At 38.3% G+C, this 27,417-nt stretch overlaps 1 protein-coding gene across 1 annotated transcript in view; it reads right to left on the bottom strand.

Annotated features, from left to right (window-relative positions):
- Positions 1-14,122: 14,122 nt before the first annotated feature.
- Positions 14,123-27,417, bottom strand: part of LOC125230334 (von Willebrand factor A domain-containing protein 8-like) — a 99,245-nt gene continuing 85,950 nt past the window's right edge. The window contains exons 17-24 of the mRNA XM_048135465.1: positions 26,967-27,122; positions 26,321-26,429; positions 25,414-25,534; positions 20,778-20,958; positions 19,614-19,762; positions 15,179-15,280; positions 14,724-14,920; positions 14,123-14,486 (exon numbers count right to left, since the gene is read on the bottom strand). Coding sequence (XP_047991422.1) covers positions 14,809-14,920; positions 15,179-15,280; positions 19,614-19,762; positions 20,778-20,958; positions 25,414-25,534; positions 26,321-26,429; positions 26,967-27,122 — 930 coding nt within the window. The 3' untranslated portion in view covers positions 14,123-14,486; positions 14,724-14,808. The remainder of the gene's footprint in view (positions 14,487-14,723; positions 14,921-15,178; positions 15,281-19,613; positions 19,763-20,777; positions 20,959-25,413; positions 25,535-26,320; positions 26,430-26,966; positions 27,123-27,417) is intronic.

Below are 27,417 nucleotides of genomic sequence, written 5' to 3'. Positions count from 1 at the left end.
ACGCTCACGATAATGTATCTTTCGTAGCTATCTATCTTTATCGCTCTTGCGTATTGGCGCGACAGAGCCAGACTTAGCTTTCGCGGCGTTTCGTTTTCGTTTCGCGTCGCAGAAATGCCATTCGGCTACGGGGACAGGCTGTCCTGGGTGGCTAGCCGAATGGCACAATCGCTCACGAAACGCTCACGAAACGAAGCGCTAGTAGATATCTATCTCTATCGCGCTTGCGTATTGGCGCGACAGAGCCAGCGGCGTATCGCTTTCGTTTGGCGTCGGAGAAATGCCATTCGGCTACGGGGCCTGATGTTTTATCATTTATCGCGCGGCCATGCTTATACGCCTGGACAATGTTAAAAGAACGTACTCAAATAATGTATGAGTTTTGGGGTAGATTAGGTACATTTGTCGGTCAACCAACCAAATACAACCTAGCATATCTGTCACTGTGGATCTTTCTTTAATCTTCTTATTTGGTCGATAATGTTTTAAAGTCTCAGCTGGTATGAGGACTGAGGAGCCTTTTGAGAGTTTTGGGGGTAGAAGATTACATTTATTTAATAGTATTTTATGCAACTGGCGTTTAAGTGAGGTCAAAAAAGAAGAGTGGCGTGAGTAACAATTTGAGGCGAAGCCGAAAATTGTTAATAAAGACGCCTCGAGTATTTTTTGATTCAGTTAAACACCGTTGCTTACAGATGTACAATACTTTTTCTACGACCATGAACTTACTTTTTAATAGTTTTCTAGAATAACTTTCGTAAAATTCGCACTGTTTCCTGTATTTTGACGCGTCGGCCTCCCCTCTGCTCCTGCCTCACCCTGTCGCTCGCACTCCCCCGCGCCGCCGCCAGCCCCCGGCGCCCCGCGCCGCCACCGCTATATCCATTATAGGCTCCCTAACAATGCTTTAAGAGCTATATCGTATGCGTGGGTGCGCGGGGCCCGGCTGGCTTTTATGTAGGGTTTTAAAGATCTATGCACGACACTGTAAATGACGAATAACACAACGGGAGACGAAAAAATACCTAAAGATACAGACTATACTTAATAACAACTTTAAAAACTTAAAGCTGAGTTTAGACGTGCAAGTTATTGCTGCAAGTTAATAGACAGAAGTATAATATGCTAGAAAGAGATGCAGATATTTGCCACTCACTCTTACCTATAGTTGCGTCTCAAAACTTACAGCAATAACTTGCTGGTCTAAACTCAGCTAAAAGTTTTGATTTATAAACTTCTCACAAAGTTCATTCACACGAAAACTTCCAAACACTTCGATAATCAATTTTATAACGCATAAAATTTAATTTAGAATTCTTCGAATGTATTCCACAACATTGAGCTGAAAATACGTCTGTCTTCATTCAAGTTACAGTCCTACTCCTTGGAATTAAAGTATCAAATAGAAAAGGAAATGTTAAAAATGTACTCTCCTTGATCAATTAGGAAGTTTCAGCAGACCTAACCAACGTCACAAACGTTTCGTAAGCGTTTCGTAGCTAGCCCTCCCTATCACTCTTCTGTGTGCGTAGCCGAATGCACAAACGCTCACGAAACGCTCACGATAATATCTCTTTCGTAGCTACCTATCTCTATCGCTCTTGCGTATTGGCGCGACAGAGCCAGACTACATTTCTGCGCCGTATCGGTGGCGTTTCGGGTTACCCTCATCTGGCAGAATAATTTTGGCCAGAAACACACTTTGCATAACATGTTTCGCAGAAACATTTTTGGTCGAATGTTAATTTGGCAGAAAAAATAGTTGGCATTATTTTGCAGAACATTACTTTGGTCGAATTTGATTTAGCATAATTTTATGTACCTTAATAATCATATAGCATACTATTACAAAAGCAAAATTATGACACGCTATCAAAAAGAAAATACTGTCCCAGAGGCACCGTTAGGTACGACGACGAGCGAAGCGAAGAGGAGTGTTAGGTATCTTGCATCCCTAATACGTCGAACTCGCTATCAAAAACCAAATTGAAAGGAGAAGGACAAAAATTTAAGTCTTTATTATTTAATTTTTTACTCGCTAAGTCTTATTATAATGTGAATGATTACTTAAATGATATTGACATATGCCAAATGTAATTAATTTTAATTTATTGTCATAATTATTTCCTTATTTCGTTTTTTTAATTTTTTTTATCTAAATTTTTTGAATTATTTTCCATTTATTTTGTACCATTAATTTATTATTGATTCATTTATGCATATGCTAATATAATTACCCATGTAAATACTTTTATAAATTGTATATATAACTAGATTATAAGAAATTATTTCGTACGCCAAAAGGCACATCATGGCAGTTCTATGAAGAATTATGTTACCACCTATTTATTATGTACCTGTGATGAACGAATAAATAAATTGAAATTGAAATTGAAATTGAAACAACTACGCCGCCTAAATATTATGCACAAATATTATTTGCGCAAGTACTATTCGACTAGAAGACTATTATGCTCATTAACATTATGCCAATATACCATTCGGTATTATAAAAATCTGCGAAATGATTTATGCCAAAGCATATCCTGCGTAAAGTGTTTCTGCCAAACGTGACTTCTGCCAAGAACTATACGAATCAAATAAATGCGAAAAAAGTTTCTGCGAAACATTAATGAACCGGCGTTTCGCATCGCAGAAATGCCATTCGGCTACGCCCCTGTAGTGCCGCGACCGAGCCAGACTGCGTTTGGATCGTCACGTAGCGTCAACAGTTGTAACATTGGACCAAAGAGGATCGAGTATAATATATACAATGTAGAGAGTTACTGTCAAAGTAAAATGTGTAATCACAGTGCATAGACTGCCATCTCTTGACACAGGCTATTATAACTTTTGAACCTCAGTTTTGACGATTTGGCCCATATTCTTAGCTTGATATGTGTTAAAATGTCAAATATTAATATTAGCGCCATCTAGCTGAGCGTACCCCAAAGTTGTAATGCCATCTAGGACACCGTACCTTTTTCTGTATGGTACTGAGGTACGTTTTTTTCTTAGACTTTATCTGTCTATACGGAGTTATATGTCTTTGCTTTGGATGGTAGTTCAAACAAGTGCGCAAGACTAATGAAGTTCTTTGACCTTCGGAGTTTAGGTACGAATTAGTGTTATTGTGTAGTTGGTGAAGTAAAAGAGAAGGGTGCCTAGCCAACGTGATAATCGCTTGGGCTACGAAACGCTTTAACCCTTAAATGCATGGCGATGTATATGTTATGGACCAAGTGATTAATAAGGGCATTATGTATAATGCCCGGACATTATGAATAATGCCTAGCTGTATTGGGCAAAGTGATTAATAATTGTGTAGACGCCATTTTTTATTACATTGCCCGGTCATTATGATACTGCTACGTGATCGTTGGGCAATTTGATAATAAGTTTAACAGGTTTGTTTAAACGCCATTTTTTATCATATTGCCCGGTCATTATGATAATGCTACGTGATCGCTGGGCACTTTGATAAAAAGTTTTAACAAGTTTGTCTAAACGCCATTTTTTATCACATTGCCCGGTCATTATGATACTGCTACGTGATCCTTGGGCAATTTGATAATAAGTTTAACAAGTTTGTCTAAACGCCATTTTTTATCACATTGCCCGGTCATTATGATAATGCTACGTGATTAACGTGATCGTTTGGCAATTTGATGGTAAGTGTAACAAGTTTGTCTAAACGCCATTTTTTATCACATTGCTCGGTCATTTTGATAATGCTACGTGATCGTTGGGTAATTTGATGGTAAGTTTAACAAGTTTGTCTAAACGCCATTTTTTATCACATTGCCCGGTCATTTATGATACACATGATCGTTGGGAAATTTGATAATAAGTTTTTTATGTATACTGAGTGTTTCCTAACAAATAATGAAATGTAAATTGTGCTTCTTTCATGAGGATAGGTACTTTTGTTGAGTAGACTTGAACAATTAGTAGTTTTTCGATTTTTTTATACAAATTAAATACCTATTTCATTGTACGCCATCATCGTTTTAATTGAAGTAGACTTTAAACTATAATAAAAATGAATACAAATTATTTTATTAAGTTGTTGATCAAATATATAGTGGTTAGTCAGGTCAGTAAAGATGATCAAAGTTAAATCAGTTTCATAAAACGTACCTATAATTTAAAAAAAAAACATATTTCAAATAGCGGTTACAGTTGGACGGGAATATAAAAAAATATTACGTCCCACTGCTTGGCACAGGTTGCTCTCTTGTGTGAGAGGTATATAGTGACTGACCGAGCATAGCTGTTCTTTTCCGGAATGCTGTTATGCAGCATCCCCCTGACACGGGGAGGATTTAGGGGACTCTCACCTCGTGGCGTAATGGACAGATCCATTGTGAAAGAGGGGGATGAGCTTACACCGGCGTTTCACTATCTTTACCGTTCGTACGAGTGCACTCAGAACGAGGTCATTTCACCACGGGCCGACCTCTCACTACTCAGCATAGCCTCCATTATCCCATGTTCTCTCTACATCTACAGGTCTGCAAACCTCGTTACTGCCTTGAAGGAAGCTCTTTCCGCGGCCCAACGACTGTATTCTCCCAGTGTGCTGGCCATATTGTCTGTCGAGCCACATTTGACGCTATCATTGGTCATACCTGCTAAACAAACTAGGCGTTTTACCATCTTTGCCATTCGTGAAAGTGCACTTTTATCATGGCAGTTACCGGTAGCCGTGCCTTATGGCTAGAAGCTGGTCTGACGGACCGAAACTCTTTATTGCCCTCTCCCGATATCATCTATGGACCCTGCCTCACTAAGGCTCAAGGCGAGCTCTGCTCTGCGGCCTATATCGGACTTTTCGTTTAACTCTAAATCATCTATCATAAGAGTTTTAAATGATTCACAATTGGTTTCATAAGATTTATATTAACCGGGATATAAACCGTGATTACTTTTTTGAATTTTATTGAAGTCCCGATATTTCGACGCAGTTTCATGCATCATGATCACGGGAAACTGAAGACGGCGGGTGGATGTCAAAGTTGCAGCGGCTGCGCGTCCTTTGTTGTTCGATATGAAACTGCATACAGTTTCTTGAACAGATCGGCACGAAAGTATGCTGAAGCTACGCCAATCCAGCTATTAGCTTTGCTACATGTTTTATTATTACTCTGCCCAACAATGGATGGGCATTATGTATAATGCTCGGGCAAAGTACAGCTATTCGGTGTGTTATTATTACTTTGCCCAACAGAGGATGGGCATTATGCATAATGCCCGGGCAAAATTCAGCTATTCGGTATATTATTGTCACTTTGCCCAACAGAGGATGGGCATTATGTATAATGCCCGGGCAAAATTCCACTATTCGATATGTTATTATCACTTTGCCCGACAGAGGGTGGGCATTATGTATAATGCCCGGGCAAAATTCAGCTACTCGCTGTGTTATTATTACTTTGCCCAAAGAGGATGGGCATTATGTATAATGCCCGGGCAATTTAATTATTTGAATAGTTATTATCAAAACTCACAATGGGCATTATTCATAATGCCCGGGCATTATGTATAGTGCCCGATTAATCACTTGGTCCATAACATATATATGCATCATATATTTGATGGCCCGTGGCTCGATATGTAGCTATCCAAAATCACATTTATTGCTTATTAAAAACAGGACGATGGCGATTTTTAGTATGTGATTTAGGCTGATTGTTTTGGAGTTAGTAATTAGTTTATGTTTAACCATTTTATCATAAAGGTTTCACAAATAGTGTACCTTATTAATAGTAGTATTTTTTTTAACAAAACTTATAGGCAACTATACTAACTAAAATAAACTTATATAAGTAAATAAGATTTTGCCTATTTAACTTCTAACTCTGATTTAGTATAAAAATCGAACTTAAATATGTTTTTATTATTTTTCTCAGACTCAGAAAACCATTGTCTATCACATATATTAATATCTCGTTAAAAGAAAAAATCATGCATTTAAGGGTTACACCCTGGAACGCCGTTGTCAAAAATTTGCCACTGAATGTTAATTACAGTTTAAATTGTCTAGGGCAGATCTGGAACGAGGCAGTTGAGGGGTTAAGGTGCATTAGGGTAATTACGAATGACAGAAATCGGGTAATTTCGAAAGGGGAATCTTGATATGATGGAAATACCATTATTTTTATGCGACTTGCGAAATTAGAAGACTTTCGGAATTACCCTAATGCACCTTATGTCTCCTTATGACTCATCTTTTTAAGCAGAACAGTGACCGTTGCGTTTCGCTAAGGAGCGTGAACGACCGGCATGCGCGGCCTGATACTTACCTCTAAGAAACTACGGTATACTTATTGACTATAATAGAAAGCTTAATTAATATACATACTTACATACAATCACGTCTGCTTCCCAGGGGAGTAGGCAGAGATCACGGATATCCATTTGCTACGTACGCTTCACACACTTAATTATACTTAACGATAAATAAATATTATATGTTACTGGTAAGTAATTGGTAAAATTATCTCATTTATTTAATTTATTTTGAACCCCAATAAAACGTCACTCTTGACTAATCTAAGTATACAGCCGTTTTATTTTATTAGCTTATTGATTTTAAATTAAAATATCTTTCAAAGTCATTAAATCAAATAATTTTTACACATACAATACAATCACGCCTGTATCCCATAAAGGGGTAGGCAGAGCACATGAACTACTCAAGTTTCAGTGCCACTCTTGGCAAAAAGGGGTTGAAAGAAAACGAAAATTGTGACATTGCAGTGACAGGTTGCCAGCCTCTCGCCTACGCCACAATTTAACCCGTATCCCACAGTCGACTTCTATCTACGACACCCACGGGAAGAAAGGGGGTGGTGAAATTCTTAACCCGTCACCACACGGGCAAATAATTTTCAATGTTTGTTTTATAATCTTGAATGAGAGCAGTACAACTTCATTAAGATTCGCAAAGTGTGTCAGAAAACCGGGAAAACCAGGAAGCGCACGCACGTAATAAATTTCCTTACTTTCTGACTTCTAAGTAGGTGTCATCCCATTGCTTCGAGCACGAGAGTCGATGCCTCAGTGGACTAATATAGGAACAAATTACTTTCACTGGACGAAATTGGGATAAATAATAAGTTATGGCTTGCATTGTGAAATTCTTGTTTTCTGTCCGCTATTTTTTGACCTGCAGGCGTATTATGCTTCCAATTTTATCACTTATCCACCTGGATAAAACATCTGTTACTCTCACACTGACTTGCCAAATCGTGACGGATACTTTATCCACAAAGATAAGTGATAAAATTGGAAGCATGATACACCGGCTGGATTCTAAGCTAAATCTCATAGAACAAAACTTGAGACAGGGGCAAGCTGTGACGGCGCCATCTATTGCAATCCTTTGACAGTTGTCAATCACATGAAATATCGTCACTACTTTTAAAAAATCTCGTATCTCACGCTGTTCCTCAAAGTTAAAACGCAGTAAGTCTATATGCATTCCATACATACTTACTACAATTTTCTTTTCATTGACAGACGGAGATACAAGTTTTTTTAAAAGTAGTGACGATATGTAGAAAGGTTGGGAGACGTAATAGAGATCACTCTCTCTAGGCAAGTGTTATTTTGGGGACCGAAGTTGATCGGGGTGTTCGGAATACCGTAAGCGCGTTGTAGAACGTGCTAGCGCCATCTGTTAGAATACTGTGGCACGACGTCAGGCATCCACTCTTCAACGAAGGACCTAAACTAATGGGACCAGGTCTTAATCGCCATGTGCGTGTGCCACAATACAACAAAATAATGCTAACGGCAGGCTTTGGAACTATTTTGACTTTCTTCAGATTTAAAGATAATTCTACAAAAGGGCAGGGCAGCATAAATCGTGCACCTAGCGAATATTCTTAATAAACTTTTGCTCGCTACCCACGCGTAGCAACGGGAATGCAATGTCTTCATTTTCAGCCTACTCCGATAAGAGCTGTTTACTGCGGACGTGAGCCACTGCATTTTAATAAAGATAAGATAATGTTTCCTCAAGATTTAATTGAATTTAGTAGGTATTACACTTTGTGAAGAATTTCCATCTCTTTCATAATATGATCAAATTTATCTGAACACCAAAAAGCTGTTTCATGCCTGTACAAAAAGGAATCAAGGGACATCAAACACAAATCCTTGGCCCTAGGCTCTCTGTCTAAGCCTATCTCAGAATACTTTCCATATGTTGTGAGATAAGTCAGAAACCTGTTAATAATAAAGACATACGATAGTTATATTGATTAAAACTGATTAAAACACGAGCAGACCACGTGACCACGGAATTAATGTAACGTATCCAAAACGTCAGAAATAATACGCAAGTCTCACTCGATTATTCTCGTTTTAATCAAATAATATGATTTATATGATAGACAATAAGTTATTTGTTTTAAAAAGTTTTTGTTTAACCGCACGTGCATTATATTGATACACGAGCAGCCGAAAGATTCCATGAGAGTGTGGAATTTTGTAAATTATGTACAGTCAAGTGCAAAAATACGTATCGAAATAATCGTCTCATACTCGTACATATGGTACTACGCTCTTAGTCTTATTACACCGGACTAAGATGCTATAGGACATATTTTTGAGTAAGATGTGTACACCCATATTTTTACACTTGACTATAAGGCACGGGATAAACAAAGCTACCGACTGAAACAAAATAACCAGTTTTTTCTCAAGTACCAATCTCTGGTAATGCCTGACAAATCCCCGGAGGGCAGCATAGATACAAAGATACGGAAATAGATTAATAGATAGACTAGCTTAAGCGACGAGTACAGGCTCGTTAAGATAATTGCTGTGCTCAACCGAATCGAATCTCAATAATTCACCTTCTACATTTATTTACTATGAAACTGCAGCCTGTCCATTAGCGACGCTTCGAATCCACCGTTCAATTAGGTAATGAAAATATATGGAAAGCGAATTTTTGGTGATTCCAACAGGAGAGTTTTAGTTACCGGTCAAATTGTTGCCGGTAGACTTTTTTCGTAACATTAAATTATCTGCGATGAGATGACCTAGGCTTCCGATAGATATCCATATCAGGGATGTAACGGATGTGGTTTTAACGGAACCGGAAGCGGAAGCGGAAGTTTTGAATTTAGTTTAACGGAAGCAGAAGCGGAAGCGGAACCAGAAGCGGAAGTTATAGATGTTAAAAACGAAATGAAAAAATACCACATAGGTATAACATAAACCAAAACTACTTAAATTACCTAGAACTTTTAGGTGTTTACTGTTCAGCCTGTAATCAGCCTTTAGGCCCACTTAGGTTTTAAAAACGAAAAGAAAAGTTACCTGATATTTTATCTTAAGTACATATATCATTCATTACAATCCAAAAATTTAAATCACCTTGAACTTTAAGATGTTTAATTGTTTAGGTAATCACTAAAAATCACATAAGAATCCTTTTAAACCTTTATTATGCCGGCTGGCAACCTGTCACTGCAATGTCATAGTTTCGTTTTCTTTCAACCCCTTATTTGCCAAGAGTGGCACTGATGCTTTAGTAGTTTCATGTGTTCTGCCTACCCCTTTATGGGATACAGGCGTGATTGTATGTATGTATGTATGTATGTATGTATGTATGTATTATGCCGTAAAAGGTTTTAGAAACGAAAAGAAAACTTACTCGTAGGTAGTACCTATAATACAATCCAAAACTAACCAGTAAAAATTATATGTGTAATTGTTAGCACACAATTAAATTTTTAAATTAAATGGAGTGATTATAAAAGAAGTAAACTGTATTTAATAAACAAAAGCTTAGCAGCTTTATCTCCCGGCAGTTTGCTTCTAAGGGGATCGTAGATAAGCCCTGCACCACTGAATAGTTGTTCACTCGCTACTAACTAGGTGGACAGGACAAATATTGGCGCGCAATGGAATGAAGCGATTGATGTTTAGTATCGCAGCACGCGGCAAGCGGAGAGATGAGCGAATGACAGGTATAGACCTGTTGGTCTTTGATGTACGCCGCTCATGTCCCACCGTCGCTATAGGTTCCGACATCCGCTATAACTTCCGTTTGAAAAATAACAGAACCGGAACAGAAGCGAATGTGTAAAACAAAACGAAAGTTCCGCAGAAACGGAAGCAGAAGCAGAGCTCCGTTACATCCCTGCTTTCGACAACGGGTGTCAAATAGTAATCCTTGCCAGTAAAAGAAATTAGTTCAGCTGAAAATCCGCAACGCGGCGAGGGTCAAATAAAAACTTGTCAGGCTATAATTTAAGATTAGCAGATAAGTTCATAAATACATGTATGTTTCTTAAAAATAAACAGTTTTTTTTAATAATGCAAACATTGTAAAACATGGAAGATTGACCACAGTTACATTTGCCCCCCACTCAAGATTTGCCCCGCTGTACCTTACTTACCCCTATTTTTTTCATGCTTAATAATATACTGTCTAGTATAAAATTAAACACTCAAAATCGAGCGCTCGAAATTGGAAAATCAGCCCCTGATTGATACAGTTAGTAAGTATGGCAATTCATTTTAGGATAATTAAAGTTATACGAAATAATAGTATGCAAATTTCAATTATGCAGATTCATTGTTATGCGAAATAAGAATTATGCATTTTTAATATTATGCTTATTCAATGTTATGAACAATTATGTTATGCCAAATCTGTTCTGCGAATTCAAATTATGCGAATTAATGATAGGCGAAATAGAGGGCACCCTTAAAACATATCAAGCTAACAATATGGGCCAAATTGTCAAAACTGAGGTTCAAAAGTTTTAAGCTTGTGTCGAGAGATGGCAGTCTATGCACTGTGATTACACATTTTACTTTGACAGTCATTCTCTATAATACTCGATCCTCTTTGTATAATTACGATGTCTATGGAATGGAAAGCGGTGCGTGTTGAAAAATTGCACTTTCACCACACCAACTGGTAGGCTTGTGCCGTTTCGTTCGTTGATCGGAGCTCTCCGATCTCGTTCAATCGCTCCCACGAACTAGTTCGCTCTTTTCTTTTAGGTCTTTTGCTCATTTAGTTCAGCCAGACCAGCGACCACTGCGGTCGGAAAGATCAGAACGAATGAGACCGAATAGTGTCAAAATGATACGAATAGTCCACAGATATAGTAACATTCCGGGGTAACCGAAGTTTAATATGAAAACTTGACGTTTTTTTGTAGCTCTGCTAAGTAGCTCTCGCTCTCGGTCGGCGCAGTCACACACTCGTTCTCGTTCCAAACCGCTCGCGCTCGACGATCTTATACTGAACTAAATGAGCAAAGACCGATTCTCAGAGCACGGAAAGATTCAGTTCATTTCGGTCATTGATGGGATTTTATTTCAACAGTTCATAGTTCGTGAACGACACAAGCCTACCAACTGGTAACGTAACGGCTTACTTTGCTATTCGATAACAAATAGCAAAATTGCATTTTCTCCTCAAGAGTGCTAAGTAATTTCATACAAATTTTAACTTGATATCTTAATTCTTGTCTGCGGAATTATGCCACGGGCTGAACCACCGACCATGTGTTTTTAACCCCCGACGCAAAAACGACGGGGTGTTATAAGTTTGACGTATCTGTCTGTCTGTCGGTCTGTCTGTCCGTATGTCTGTCTGTCTGTCTGTCTGTGTGTGTGTCTGTCTGTGGCATCGTAGCTCCCGAACGGATGAACTGATTTAGATTTAGTTTTTTGTCTGAAAGCTGAGTTAGTCGGGAGTGTTCTTAGCCATGTTTCATGAAAACCGGTCAACTATGTCGCAGTCGGGGGTTTTTTCAAAATTTTAATTTTGTTAACTTAGGTAGTTATCTATTTTATTGGTCATGCACGAAAGAAATCCGTCCATAACCTAACCACAAAATTTAAATTTTGAAAAACCCCCGACCGCGACATAGTAGACCGATTTTCATGAAACATGGCTAAGAACACTCCCGACTAACTCAGCTTTCAGACAAAAAAAAACCGGCCAAGTGCGAGTCGGACTCGCGCACCGAGGGTTCCGTACAAACCTGCATTTGATATGAATTTCAACTTGATAGCTCTACGCGTTCATGAGGAAAAAAGTAATAAGTTTATATTTATTAAAAAATATATATTTTGTAATGTAACTAAAAATTTAAGGTTTTCGGAATTTTTCCTTTATGTGTGCTATAAAACGTTGCTTCATGCCAAATTTCAAGATTCTAGGTCGACTGGAAGTACCCTTTAGGTTTTGATTCCCTTGCGAGTACTTGCGAGTTTCAAAATATGCAGCTTAAATTGCTGTTTCTTTTGATTGCGTTGACATAGAAGTTTGATTTTGTTACAGCTTAAAGGTATTATAGACCTGAGTATTTGGTATGAATTTCAATTTAATACCTCTACGCGTTTATGAGGAAATGGGTAGTAAGGTTAAAATTATTAAAAAAAATATATTATGTGATGTAACTAAAAATTTATGGTTTTCGTAATTTTTCCTTTATCTATGCTATAAGACGTTGCTTCGTACCAAATTTCAAGATTCTGAGTTCACGGGAAGCACCCTGTAGGTTTTGATTCCCTTGCAAGTGTCGAAAATTTGCGGCATAAACGGCTGAATCTTTTGATTGCGTTGGCTTAGAAGTTTGATTTTTTCACAGCTTCAAGGGACAGTAGACCTGAGTAATTGATATAAATTTCAGCTTCATACCTCCACGCGTTCCTGAGAAAAAGGGTCTTGACAGACGGACGGACGGACAGACGGACAACAAAGTGATCCTATAAGGGTTCCGTTTTTTCCTTTTGAGGTACGGAACCCTAAAAACGAAATCTAAATCGGTTCATCCGTTCGGGAGCTACGATGCCACAGACAGACAGACAGACACGTCAAACTTATAAAACCCCGTCGTTTTTGCGTCGGGGGTTAAAAAGGGGCCGTCATGAGAGGTCGGCTCTTTTCGGATAGATGAAGATGACGACCTATGCTATGTAAAGTCAGATACGATTTACTTGTCTTTGCTTTGCTTATCTATGCAGTGGTGTCAATTCAGCTGACCATAATAAGCTTTTTCATCACATTTGCTGTTTAAAGGTATCATTACGTCTACGTGTACTGAAGCATAATGCACTATTTTATTCCCAAGGGAATGGATTTAGTTTTAAAAATGAATACAATCCGTACAATACTTCAGGCAAAGGATGTTTCAATCTGCCAAGGATTTTTATTGCACAAGCAAAATTTGTTTATTAAGCTATAAAAGATATTATAAGGTATGAAAAATGCATTTTATTTATGTTTTACAATTATCTCAGTGTGTTTTGCATTTATTTCGTAAACTTAACTGAGATAAATTGTTATAATTTATAATCTGACAACATGCTCTCTACTCGCGCTTGACCGCGTGCGTACGCGAGGCACCCACCGTTGCCTAGCAACGGAGAGTACAACAGATCAAAATATTGAACTGAATGAAAGATAAGTGAAATTTTGGTTCAATCATATGATTTATCTGCTTTTTTGAACATTGCATTTAATTTATACGCAGTATTTTCGAGTTTGTTTTCGTTCAAATAGTGTTTGTTATCAAAAAAAAATGGATTTAATATGAATAATCTGATGTAAATCAAGATACACTACTGGTCGCAACGCCGCCGGTTGAACGTTTTGCCTTATAACTGTTTACTCTGTATTTTTCTCTCAAATGTGATGAAAAACATTGTGTGTAACTCGGGGAGTATGAATATTACTAACTCGAGTCTTTAAATCGCTCCGGCAAGCCGTCGCGATTTAACTTACTCTCGTTAGTAATATTCAACTTCCTCCCCTTGTTGCACAATGTACTATTCTGCTTTGACCAGAGCACCTTGGCTCGAACAGAAAAAAAAAACCATAACAAACTGTGTTAAGGTATGCTACAGTCACCGGCATAAATATGTGATGATTTTTATACCTTATCACACTAACGTCTTGGTTGAAATGTCATGCGAAATTGTCAAACAATTTAAAGCGACAAGGTACAGAAATCATCACTTATTTATGCCGATGACTGTACACACAATCAGTTGTCAGATAATATTACCATGTCCTTGACCTGTTCGTGACCTTGCAAAGCTTGTTTATATTTGCTCAGTAACAGTAAAAAGCAAAACTTACTTGTAGCATAAAGAGTATATTTCCTACTTTACAGGAAAAGTGAAAGTGTTTTAAATATTTTAATTGATTTAATAATGTCACATATTATAAAACAAACAACATTATAAAAGACAACAAAATATACAACATTGGTTAGCTTACACTACACTTACGTACGTATAGATATGCAAATATGGTTAAATTGAGGTAGCGTTTCATGTTAGGTATGGGTGAAAAACTTTAAAAAATCACCTGTTGTATATGTGAGTGACGTGTTCAAATAGGCGTGTGTTCTGTTTGTGTTACTAATTTTAAATATGTGTTCTCTATTCGAACACGTCACTCACACATACAACGTGATTTTTTTTAAGTTTTTCACCTATACCACAGTATAATAAAGAGTACTATCGTACAGTATGGCCACTCCTTCTCCCCGCTGAAAAAGCTGCCCACCCCCTCTCGGTTACCTCACAGTTACCGCCTGTCAAAAACGCGACCAGTTGACCTGTCATATCCCACTCATACAAGCGTAGTACGCGTTCACCTACACGAGCTTAGACTGTGTGCTAGGAACGCGCCTCTTTCATATATTTGATCGCCAGTGTCCGAGGTGTGCCTATACACCAATAATAAACTGTGATTGTGAAGTATCTTCAAGGTATATTTTGGTTTAGTTGGTTTCTTGAAGGTATGTTTAACAGTTATTCGGTGTTGTCCAGGAGCGAGGCAGCAAATATCTGCTGCATGATGTGCGGTAGCGACGCGACGTCCATACACACGTGGGCGTGGCCTACTGGCAGCTTGCGCAAGAGGCTGAAATATTAAAAAAATTAAATTAAATTAGTTTTATTTCGAGTAACAAAAATGACTCATAGTTTTATGGTTAGTATGCACTTAAGAGCTATGTTAGTATGTATACTTATTTTATCATCATCATCATCATCATATCAGCCCTTTATCGCCCACTGCTGAGCATAGGCCTCTCTTCTACTACGCCACTTTTCCCGGTCCTGGGCTAGTCTCATCCAGTTGTGACCCGCTATTACGTGGCACAAGTCAGAAGTTACTTACGAGTTCGCTTCATCGCCGAGACTGCCGATGAATATAACGTGCGCCTGTACTTTAGGCTCCGACATCAAGATGGTGCCCAAATGCTCCGGCGGAATGCCGTATCTGCAACATAAGAAAATAAACCAAATAAATTCAAATGATCAAGTGCTAGCGACCCGAAATGACTTCTGTTAACGCCATGACTGGCAACACTGTCCAGGACAGCCAACCTCCGGTCACCCCGCTGATCCAATGAGCAGCGGCCAGCGCCTCGACCTGCCGGACCAATAAGAATGAAGACTGGAGCGCCACAGTTTCCCCTTGGCGTCACTATAAAAGCAAGGTGCACGGCACCAGCGTCCCTTCTTTTTCTAACCAAAATCTCTCCCGCTACGTGTCCTAGACTCTAAAACCTATTGTATTGAAAATCCATTAAAAATGGTAATATTTTTAAACTGTTAATGTTTGGGTTCCGGCTCAAACAACTTCGTACTGGCAAAATTGGTTTGCCCGACAACATATGTGATGTTCTCAAGCAAAATTGTAGCTGACCACAGACAAGTTAAAAGAGAGAGCGAGCGATTTATGATTCACCGCTCAGCGATGAACTATACAAACCGAAACACATTGTTAAAATTCGAATCAAATTGTAGTATTTTCTATGATTAGAATCACACTATAAAAATCCGACGCGGCACCATGCTCTAACAAACTTAAACGTCGCGTTTTAATGATGCGTTTCCGCCTTAACTCGCTCGCACTATCATCGCCTCTTTTATTTACACGAGAGCCGACATCTTTTGTTCGTTTCTATTGCCGATAGCCCATCGCTTACTTGTTTTTGGTGGGTCCAGTGCCTAAAACGCTAAAAAAGCGTCACCTCTAGGCTTGTGCCGTTTCGTTCGTTGATCGGAGCGCTCCGATCGCGTTCAATCGCTCCCACGAACTAGTTCGCTCTTTTAGGTATTTTGCTCATTTAGTTCAGCCAGACCAGCGACCACTGCGGTCGGAAAGATCAGAATGAATGGGACCGAATAGTGTCAAAATGATACTAATAGTCCACAGATAGCATTCCGGGCCGAAAGGTTGTAGGCACCGAAGTTCAATATGAAAACTTGACGTTTTTTGTTGCTCTGCTCAGTAGCTCTCGCTCTCGATCGGCACACTCGTTCTCAATTCAAACCGCTCGCGCTCGCCGATCCTATACTGAACTAAATGAGCAAAGACTGATTCTCAGAGCACGGAAAGATTCAGTTCATTTCGGTCATTGATGGGATTTTATTCCTAACAGTTCATAGTTCTTGAACGACACAAGCCTAGTCACCTCCTAAGGTTGGCGTCCTTGTTCTCCTCGTCGTTGCTCTCGGCCGCGAGAGTGGACAATGGTGTGCTGCCCGGTAGTGTTGTCTAACCAGCACTGAGCGTGCATCGTTCGTATATGGGCATTTTCAGAGTTTCGTAAGTTGTTAACAAAAATTAACTCACTGTCAGTTTTGTGACGACAATTATTAAGCCTGAAATTTCAATAAAACTATTGTTTTTGTGTTAATTACATAAACTTTAAGTGATAATCTACTTTCAGAATGTCATCATCATTCTCCTGGCACATTCCCTATTTGGGGTCATACATGATCGCCATTTTGCGCGATCTTTAGTCATTGCTAAATCAGAATCTACATTAAGAATGTGAAAAAAGTAAATTTTTAAACAGATTTTATGCTTAATTGTCGTCACAAAACAGCGAGTTAATTTTTGTTAACAACTTACGCTAATTGGGGGGACCCAAATTCTGAAAATGCCCGATAATCTGTTAGTAAGGCGGCGGAATTGAAAAAAGTCGTCTAGTTTTAAAGTTGATGTGACTGGAGAGTATACTGCTGACAAGTGGTATCGTTGTGATCGGTAAACTTTACTGAGTACGAAATAATGACTTGTCACATTCTCAGACTGTGGGGGGGTTAACTATGACGTCACAAAGATCGCGGTCCCGGGTTTCAATTTTTTGCCAATTTGTCTAGAACCCCTTGTCCAATTTTGAAAAATGAGGTGTCGATTGAAAGCGTATAACATGCTGATTAAGATTTGTTATAAGTGAAAAGTATAGTTTTGTTAGTTATTTTTTAATTAACAATAATGCAAAAAATACTTTTTTTTTACTCTCTTTTTTATTTTTGTGACTCAAAAAGGCAATGAAAACGGCCACTTAGCTAAAAAATATGTTATACAAATCATTTAGCTACATTATTAAGCTATCTGTTGCTTTTGAAATTTCTACGATCGGATAATAAATAAGCAAACTACAAGCACATACCTGTAGGCGGGGAGTACCGCTTGACACGCGTTCCTATACATTCGGCGTCTACCAAATTACACCTCGCGCAAAATTCGTTTCAAGCAGATATACCTCTAATCTTATTCATCGTAACCTATCAATATTTGTATCATTTGAAAGTACAATTAAAGTCCTTTAAGAAACAATATCAACCATTTTCTTAAAATCAATAATCGCCAGTCTACGGTGGTTACAAAGAAAAAAAGCGGGGATTCAATTTGACTGGTTCCCTAGGTTTGATACCCTAGACGAGTTTAAAAGGGGAGGTAAAGGTGACAAATATGGGTCGTTCTCTGGCCTGAAAGCTACACAGAGGGCCAGGGGAAGAAAAACTAGGGTTTAAGTTATTTTTTCTTTTATTTGTTGATTTTATTGTGTTTAATTTTTTTGTAATTTTATCAAGAATACACGCTGGTTTCTTTTTGTGAAAATGCCCTTTTTTATGAGAAAATCGATGAATTTCATGGCATTTTCCGATAGAGACTAAAATTAACTTTCAAATAAGGCCACATAGTCATACTTTTACTTATATAATATTAAGGGAAATAGCCCCGGCGGAGTAGTGCAAGCGGGACAGCAGTGTAGCAATCCATAAACCTGACTTCACTGGTTCCTCAGTGCCACACATAGTGTTACGAGGTGCCCTGCGCGCCCTGCTCTCTAATATGTGGGTCAATACTGCTTCAACGCAAACGATTGAGATGTGTGATTTTTTTGACACTGAGTGTATTTGCAGGAGCTGCATGTACTTAACAAGTGTACCCCAACAACTATTTCATGTTTATAACGCATTATTAATAATAAATATGCTCTTAATGTTATCTTGATCTTGACTTCTGTCGAATAATTATGTTCTGAGAAAAGTGGCTAAAAGTAATGATTATAATCACTAAAACATTAAAGGTAACTTCATTTTAGTGATTTAATGTGTATAACGACCGAAGTCTAATCGTTTTGATTTTAAGATTACTTTTTAATACCTACTGGGTCAAAAAACCGCACCTCTAAGTCGTTTGAGTTCAAACGGTATTACTTGGTATTACCCTTAATATTATATAAGTAAAAGTATGTATATGTGGCCTTATTTGAAAGTTAATTTTAGTCTCTATCGAAAAATGCCATGAAATTCATCACATTTCTCATAAAAAAGTGAATTTTCAGCAAAAGAAACCAACGTGTATCCTTGATAAAATTACAAAAAAATTAAACACAATAAAATCAACAAATAAAAGAAAAAATAACTTAAAACTAAACTTAAACCCTAGTTTTTTCTCCCCTGACCCTCTGTGTAGCTTTTAGGCCAGAGAACAACCCATATGTCACCTTTACCTCCCCTTTTAAACTCGTCTAGGGTATCAAACCTTAGGAAACCAGCCAAATTCCATACCCACTTTTTTCCTTTGTAACCACCGCAGACTGGCGATTATTGATTTTAAGAAAATGATTGACATTGTTTCTTAAAGTACTTTAATTGTACTTTCAAATGATACCAATATTGATAGGTTACAATGAATAAGATTAGAGGTATATCTGCTTGAAACGAATTTTGCGCGAGGTGTAATTTGGTAGACGCCGAATGTATGGGAACGCGCGTCAAGCGGTACTCCCCGCCTACAGGTATGTGCTTGTAGTTTGCTTATTTATTATCCGATCGTAGAAATTTCAAAAGCAACAGATAGCTTAATAATGTAGCTAAATGATTTATATAACATATTTTTTAGCTAAGTGGCCGTTTTCATTGCCTTTTTGAGTCACAAAAATAAAAAAAGAGAGTAAAAAAAAAGTATTTTTTGCATTATTGTTAATTAAAAAATAACTAACAAAACTATACTTTTCACTTATAACAAATCTTAATCAGCATGTTATACGCTTTCAATCGACACCTCATTTTTCAAAATTGGATAAGGGGTTCTAGACAAATTGGCAAAAAATTGAATCCCGGGACCGCGATCTTTGTGACGTCATAGTTAACCCCCCCACAGTCTGAGAATGTGACAAGTCATTATTTCGTACTCAGTAAAGTCTACCGATCACAACGATACCACTTGTCAGCAGTATACTCTCCAGTCACATCAACTTTTTCCGAGACCCTCTCGCCGCTCTACTATGTGGAATAAGCGTCACCTCCTAAGGTTGGCATCGGATAGTATGAGCACGACGGAATCCTCCTCGTTGTTTTCGGCCGCGAGAGTGGAGATGGCGTGCTGTGCGCCCGGCAGGGTGTTGTCGCCCGACCAGCAAAATTGCGCGTGCGCGTGCATCGTTCTGATGATCTGTGGAATAAGTTGTATTTGATTAGACTTATACACCGTGTTGTTTTTGTTTTCCATTAAATTCGACACGTAGCTAGATTCATTATCAGGAACCGACCTGTATATCACTTTTAGTAAAATTCGCAAAACAAAATTTTCAGTATTTTCATACATAATAAATGAATTTATTCGTGTGAGAGACCCTTAAGAATAACATTCAAGTTAGTGTCAAGTGATTGACAGCACATGTCAAAACAAATAACATTAGGAATTGGTAAAGGTTGTCACACACGTGTTCAGTAATTATCTTTATTTTTTTAATAACTCGATAACCGTAAGAGTTAAGACGCTAGTTTCATAGAGAAATTAATTGCATTTGGTCTAAAGAACCTTCCCTTAAAGTTAAGGGAATTCAATAAAAACAGGTTGTATTGACCGGGATATAGAGAAAATTTCAATCGTGAGGATGGCTTCAAACTATCAAATGTATGTAATCCAGTGATTTGTTTGTGTGAAAAACCGGTGAAGTCAGAATTGAACAAACGTAGTGACACTGTGAGTGTAGTGTTTGGACAGACCATCGAGTGTGAATGCGACCAGTAGTAACGCTGAAAGTGAACGCAGCCGACGCGCGCGAAGGAGGGTAGATCGCGCGCTGTCTATGCAACATTGACATCCACCCGCCTTCGCCAGTTTTCCGTGATCATGATGCATGCAACTGCGTCAAAATATCCGGAGCTCGACAAAAATCAAAAAGGTAGTCACGGTCTATATCCCGGTCAATATAAGTCTAATGAAAATAACCGTGAATCATTCAAAACTCTTCAATTGTATTTGGGTGAATCAACTTTTTCTTGCCTGTTATTACCATGGTTACAGTCCCCTAAGTCACGCTGGTTTTATGCAAAATTATGAGATTGTCTCATTAAGGACAAAAATTAAACCAGAACAAAAAAAAAACGAAAAACTACCGGTATTTTAGTATGAAGTAAAACCGGTTTCCGAGCCCTGCGATAGACTGTTCCAAACCATATACCTGCAACCGCTGTTTCTCGTTCTCAGGCGGGCGGTCGACCCTGACAAGTTCCAATGCTTTTTCTTCACCAGAGTGAGCGTAGATATCGTATCGGATGCGCGTCTCGTAACCCTTCATGGCCTCAGTTAGGAGTACGACGGCCTCCATCGAACGTTCTAGACGCCCGTCGTAGGAATTGAACCTGAAAGTAAAATTACATGGGTTATGATTATGATTATTTGTTCCAAAAATATTTTTAATTAGATTTCCTTTTGTTGAGGAGTCATAAATGGGAAAAATAATGGAAATTATATAAAGTTATCCATTTTACTCTCTACCCATCTACGACGCGTACTAATATTATATTTCTCGCTTCCAGAAATCATCATCATCATGAAGAGGTCATTAATAATAATGAGGAGAAAAATTATTATTTTTATTTTAGGTAGAATTAAGCACTGACCCAGTTATTTCTGCTGATTGTTAACTGTTTTTTGTGGCACATATGCGGCGCAAAAACTAAACGGTCCTTACTTGCAACGTCGTGCATTCTTCGCTTATCGGACAGCTGTTGCTATTTGTCGCCGCCGTTGTCGCTACATTTAATAATATTTATTTATTCCTTTAGTTTTTGCCTCGCGGCTGTGTGCAGGAGTTCGTGTACCATCTTTAAAATAGTTTAGTCATTAAGGCCACATACTAACGTAGCATAATTAAAATCAAAATGTTCCTAACAATACCTATACCTAAGTTACTTAAAATATGTAAAAAGAGTTTCTCTTTTCGCCAACAAACTGCTGTGCAGTTTGGCGAAGATATAATCGTGATTTGTGTAATGTGTTTTCTGTAGTAAATAAGAAAACTATGAACCGATATGTGTCACATACACACAGAGAAAACGACCAAATCGACCAAGGTCACCAAGTGTCCAGAGCTGGATTCGAACCAGCATGCCCCGTTTACCGGACGGATGCGTGAACCACTTGGCCTAGTGAGTTAAAGCCAGGCCGGAAATATACATATGACTATAGGGAACTTGACTGTAGTTAAAATAATAGTACATTACTACAGAGGCCGGGACAAAGGGAGTTGTCGGCCGAAGACATATAGACGGCCGAGCGAAGCGAGGCTGGATAGGTCTGAGGCGGGCAACCCCATTTCCCGCCGAGGTATGTATAGTGCTTTTCTCAAACATGGTATGAAATAAATAGTCTACTGAAAATAGTAACTTTGGATGGCTGTATCTCCTAAACGGTGCGTCGTAGCGCAAAAATAATCGAATTTTCGTTCCCCTTTGATTCCCCGTATACGCTTATAAAAAAACAAAAAGTTAAAAAAAACGAAAAAAAAAACGAAAAAAAAATTTTTTTGTATGAAAACGCACCCAAAATCAAATATTGTCTAGGGCCCGTACCAGTTGCAGTTGGCACGTCTATAAAGCCCCTTATAGTTTTTTTTTTAATTGGCTAAATACCTGGATGTTATGTCACCATTATCTGTGTTTGGAAATTAAAAAAGAAGACTTTGCCGGCCTTGGCCTGCAAGGTTTGTATGAAATTCCATTATCTATCAATCGTCCTAGCCGCACCTGCAACGTCATACTTCGCTGCCAATTATAAGGCACATAACATCAATATTTCATACCATGTTTGAGAAAAATATTTTATACCATGCACGAAATAAAGCATCAGATAATTATAAGAAAAACATGGACAGAAGTTATTTTTAAATCCAATTTCTATTTAATAAGTCAGGTAGAAATATATAAAGTAACTGAGTTGACCGTGACGTCAGTCAATTCGATTTCATATAAATTCCATATTAGCAAATCGTTCAAATTCGTTTTGACAGTTCTTAAAAAGAAGCTGATTTGACTAGGAGGCAAGTAGCCTATTGTCAAGAGGACGCTGGAACATAGAAAATGTTGCCTTTTTATTTAGATTTTCGTTGAATTTCATTTCGGTTGCAACAATAAATGTTTCCTTGCATATTTTAAAGTATTTTAGTTTATTTTCGGAACGAAGTGCTATGATATTTAATTTTTTCGCTCATTTAGCACCGTAGCACGGTAGTTTTTCAAATTTATTTTGGTTGACACTTGACAGACAAGTTTTTTTTGAAGGTGCGTTCGGAAACGCGCATATATTTTGGTTATGACTCAGATTGTACAACAAATTGTAACAATTTTATTTGGTAATTGCACAATTCTTTGCGGTTTTTAGTATCTAATAATTTAAATTCAATACAGTAAATTGGATTTGTTTTTTGGCACTCAACCCTAGGTTTTTCAAAATATTTTTTTTAATTGTTTTTTTTGTAACTTAAACTCGTAGGAGTAAAGTATTTCGGTTTTTTTTTGGGTGATAGATTGGATAGGCAAATTCAATCTTCTCATTTTGGTTATTTCGGTTTTTTGGTATGGCATGTTATGGTTGTGAACATATGGTTTTTGGTAGGTTTTTTTTAATGAGGTTAACGCCCTCCCCTACTCAATTACGTTTCGTTTTCGCGGTTGTTCGTGAAGAGTGTTGGATATTAATGGTAGAATATCCAATCACGACTCATGTTCGGAAAGTGGTGGACAGAATGTGACTGCTTCCACTACGATTTTTTGGTATGAGAGAGGCATGGAAGGTATGAATGCGTGAGGTATGGTAAACACGGAAGATATGATGTATGGATACTTTATATGCGTGATGTATGTTAGGGGCGACACAACCTGGCTCACTTTTAGGTTTGAGCGGTCCTTAACATGGCCAAATTGGGTGTTCTGTAGTAGGTGGGTATCGGGTGCTTACCACACTCGAGCACGGTTTGTGCATTTTTGCGTATTTGTGGCTACGCAGTTTGGTCGGTTTGGTGTTGAGAGCCAGCAGTCACCCATTTATAGGGGCTGTTTTTTTTTGTTTCGGGCTCTCAATTTTTTTGGGCCATATCGACCGCGGTACACCGATTTGGTGGTACTTTTTTAGGGTTCCGTAGTCAACTAGGAACCCTTATAGTTTCGCCATGTCTGTCTGTCCGTCCGTCCGTCCGTCCGTCCGTCCGCGGATAATCTCAGTAACCGTTTGCACTAGAAAGCTGAAATTTGGTACCAATATGTATATCAATCACGCCAACAAAGTGCAAAAATAAAAAATGGAAAAAAATGTGTTATTAGGGTACCCCCCCTACATGTAAAGTGGGGGCTGATATTTTTTTTCATTCCAACGCCAACGTGTGATATATTGTTGGATAGGTATTTAAAAATGAATAAGGGTTTACTAAGATCGTTTTTTGATAATATTTATATTTTCGGAAATAATCGCTCCTAAAGGAAAAAAAGTGCGTCCCCCCCCCCCTCTAACTTTTGAACCATAGGTTTAAAAAATATGAAAAAAATCACAAAAGTAGAACTTTACAAAGACTTTCTAGGAAAATTGTTTTGAACTCGATAGGTTCAGTAGTTTTTGAGAAAAACACGGAAAACTACGGAACCCTACACTGAGCGTGGCCCGACACGCTCTTGGCCGGTTTTTTTTGGGTAATTATCGTGCTGGCGGGTCCAACGGCCATTTTTCGGCGTTGGAACGACACACGGAGTTTTTTGCCACGTCTTTACCCGACTTCGTAGGAAGAAGGGTAATGTTTTGTTTAGCCTACTACAGACATGCAATTGTTTTGTATTTTTTTTTTTGAGTTTAGCTACAGCCAAATTTAATGGTTGTAGGTATGGTTTTGGTTTTGATTTTTTTTTGCCAGGGTTAGGTGAGAACCACACCTGCGAGGGGTTGAATGCAACTTTGAATTTTTTTTTTAGATTTTGGGGTCTCGTCGTCAACGTAGTTAGTTTTTTATGGTATTTTGAGGGAGAGTTGGCACAGATTGGTGTGTCCAATTCAAGCATACATAGTTTTTTGGTTCATTTGTTTTTTTGGTTTGTTCACCTGAATGGTTGAGACAAGTAGGTGTCGTCAACCTGTAGGGCTGTAACAATGATTTTGGTTTGGTTTTGGAAGTTTATAGTCGGAAGACTATAACTTTGGTTTCGCCCGGTCTAGCTGAGTTTTTTTTTGGGAATGCTGAACATCGGTCCTGGCGGTTGGCTCGTTCCTATGCAAAGAGGATCGAGTATTATAGAGAGTTACTGTCAAAGTAAAATGTGTAATCACAGTGCATAGACTGCCATCTCTCGACACAAGCTTAAAACTTTTGAACCTCAGTTTTGACAATTTGGCCCATATATTGATTTAGACTAACACGATTTGCACTCATAATTTTATTTTAGAACAAAACGGGACTTAATCGCGTAAACACTTACATTTATATTAGGCCCGACGTTTCGAACATCACATTATGTTCGTGGTCACGGGTAGACTATATAATTTATTATAATTTGGCCCATATTGTTAGCTTGATATGTGTTAAAATGTCAAATATTAATATTAGCGCCATGTAGCTGAGCGTTCCCCAAAGGTGTATCGCCATCTAGCTCACCGTACCTTTTTCTGTATGGTTTTGGGGTACGTTTTTTTCTTAGACTTTATCGGTCTTTACGAAGTTATATAGGTCTTTGGTTCAGTATAGTATGAAGAAAATAGTTGTAATGACATTCCTCAACATGGCGCGTAGTCATATATTTCTGGTCAGGCTGTATATTATGGTTTCAGTAATTTACCTGTACATGCTTCCAGAGACATCTAGTACCAGCCGCAGACGTTTGGGCTTCTCTGGGGGCGCGCCCGGCGGCGGTTCTTGTTCCGTGCGCCGCCGGTAGATGGCGCGCTCACCTGTTAGTCCTGTGCAAGAAATGTTTCACACATTAAATGGAAAAAAAGGAGTTTAGAATGTAAATAGTGTATTTTGGGTAATAAAAGCTAAATCCAAAATGGATGGCACTCAGCATATCTTCACTAATTAGAAAAAATCTCGTATCTTACACTGTTACATGTTACATGGTTTGATTCAGTTAGAAGGTCAAACTAGTTCCGGTTCTACCTCAAAGATGGCCGGGGGGCGCCATAAGCCTTCGGTAATTCGTCACTACTTTTAAAAAATCTCGTATCTCACGCTGTTCCTCAAAGTTAAAACGCAGTAAGTCTATATGCATTCCATACATACTTACTACAATTGTCTTTTCATTGACAGACGAAGATACAAGTTTTTTTTTTAAAGTAGTGACGAATTGTATCCTATACTTGAAAATTACGACCCTTGCTGCCGTGACCAGTTGGCCGAGTGGTTCAGGCATCCGTGGCTATAACGGAGTACGCTGGTTCGAATCCAGCATTGGACACTTGGAGGCCTTGGTCATTTTTTCTTTGTATATGACATTTATTTCACTTTATAGTTAAATAATAGTAGTGTGTCTACTAAAAAAACACAAATTAAAATATTTCCTATGAAATAATTTAATTTGGTCTTACAGGGAACTAGATTTAGATAGAAGAAACGAGTTCATCTATTTGTATAGGGGCCGAGCGTGTCAGATTTTAAGATAAAACTCGTTTTCAAAGTAGTGACGATTTGTCTATGATTAAGTTAGCCACGTCGCTGGTTTGAAAGGAGAGGCTCTTGAGACATACCTTCTATAATTTTCCCATCATCTAGCTCCCCACTCGTCTGGTGCCTACTCCACTGACGTTCTTTCTTCTTTGCCTGCAACTCTGCCAGGACTCCGCGAAGAGCGCCAATCTGTAAATAAAACGTTTAAATGTTTATATTTAGGCAAAATAAATCCATTACATTTTTAAGACTAAAAACCATATGCCTGCGATCATTGTGCCTCCTTCTTAGGGAGATTCAGCAAAATCTCTCTTTCACATTTTATCCAAATTCCAAATCTGCCGAAAAAATGTTAAAAATGAACCTATCACATCTGTTAACCTGGATTACAGGTTATAATAGCTACATCTATAGTTTCTGAAAGTATAATAACGTTGCTTGAAAATCATATTTAAATAGTATGAAATCGGTAACAATCGTGAGTCGCTACGTGGCTATCGAAACGCAGTCTGGCTCTGTCGCGTCACTACAGTAGAGCGATAGAGAGAGCTAACTACGAAGCGAAACGATTGTGACATAAGCTAGGTACCCAAGTACAGTCAGCTGCAGAGAAAATTAGACCCCCCTGCATACAAATTTGTATGCAGGGGGGTCTACTTTACTCTGCAGCTGACTGTACATACGTCGTCTTTTTATATTTATTTATTATTGGAGGTAGGTAAAGACCTGTGGTTGAACAGCCTTGTAGAACTGCTCATATAATTTAGCGTCATATTCGCTGATGTTGATCTCCTTCAGCCGTTCTTCGAAAGCTTTTCTGTTCATCTCGCGAGCCGCCTGTTTGACGTGTTCCGGTACGTCGTCTTTTTCTGCGTCTGATAGCTGGAAAAGAAAATTAATAATTAACAATAATAATAAATATTGGGGACGAGATACCTTACACAGATCAACTTAGCCCCAAACTAAGCAAAGCTTGTACTATGGGTGCTATGCGATGATATACATGCTTATATACATAGAAAACATCCACGACTCAGGAACAAATATCTGTGCTCATCACACAAATAAATGCCCTTACCGGGATTCGAACACAGATTATATTAGGTAATTGATAAATTAAAATTAAACATTCGTTTCTATTTTTAAAATACCATATGGATTAATATTCTGAAAGCCC

The sequence above is a fragment of the Leguminivora glycinivorella genome, chromosome 10 (assembly GCF_023078275.1).
Source record: "Leguminivora glycinivorella isolate SPB_JAAS2020 chromosome 10, LegGlyc_1.1, whole genome shotgun sequence".
NCBI classification, from domain to species: Eukaryota; Metazoa; Arthropoda; class Insecta; order Lepidoptera; family Tortricidae; genus Leguminivora; species Leguminivora glycinivorella.
This window is presented reverse-complemented; position numbering and strand designations above follow the sequence as displayed.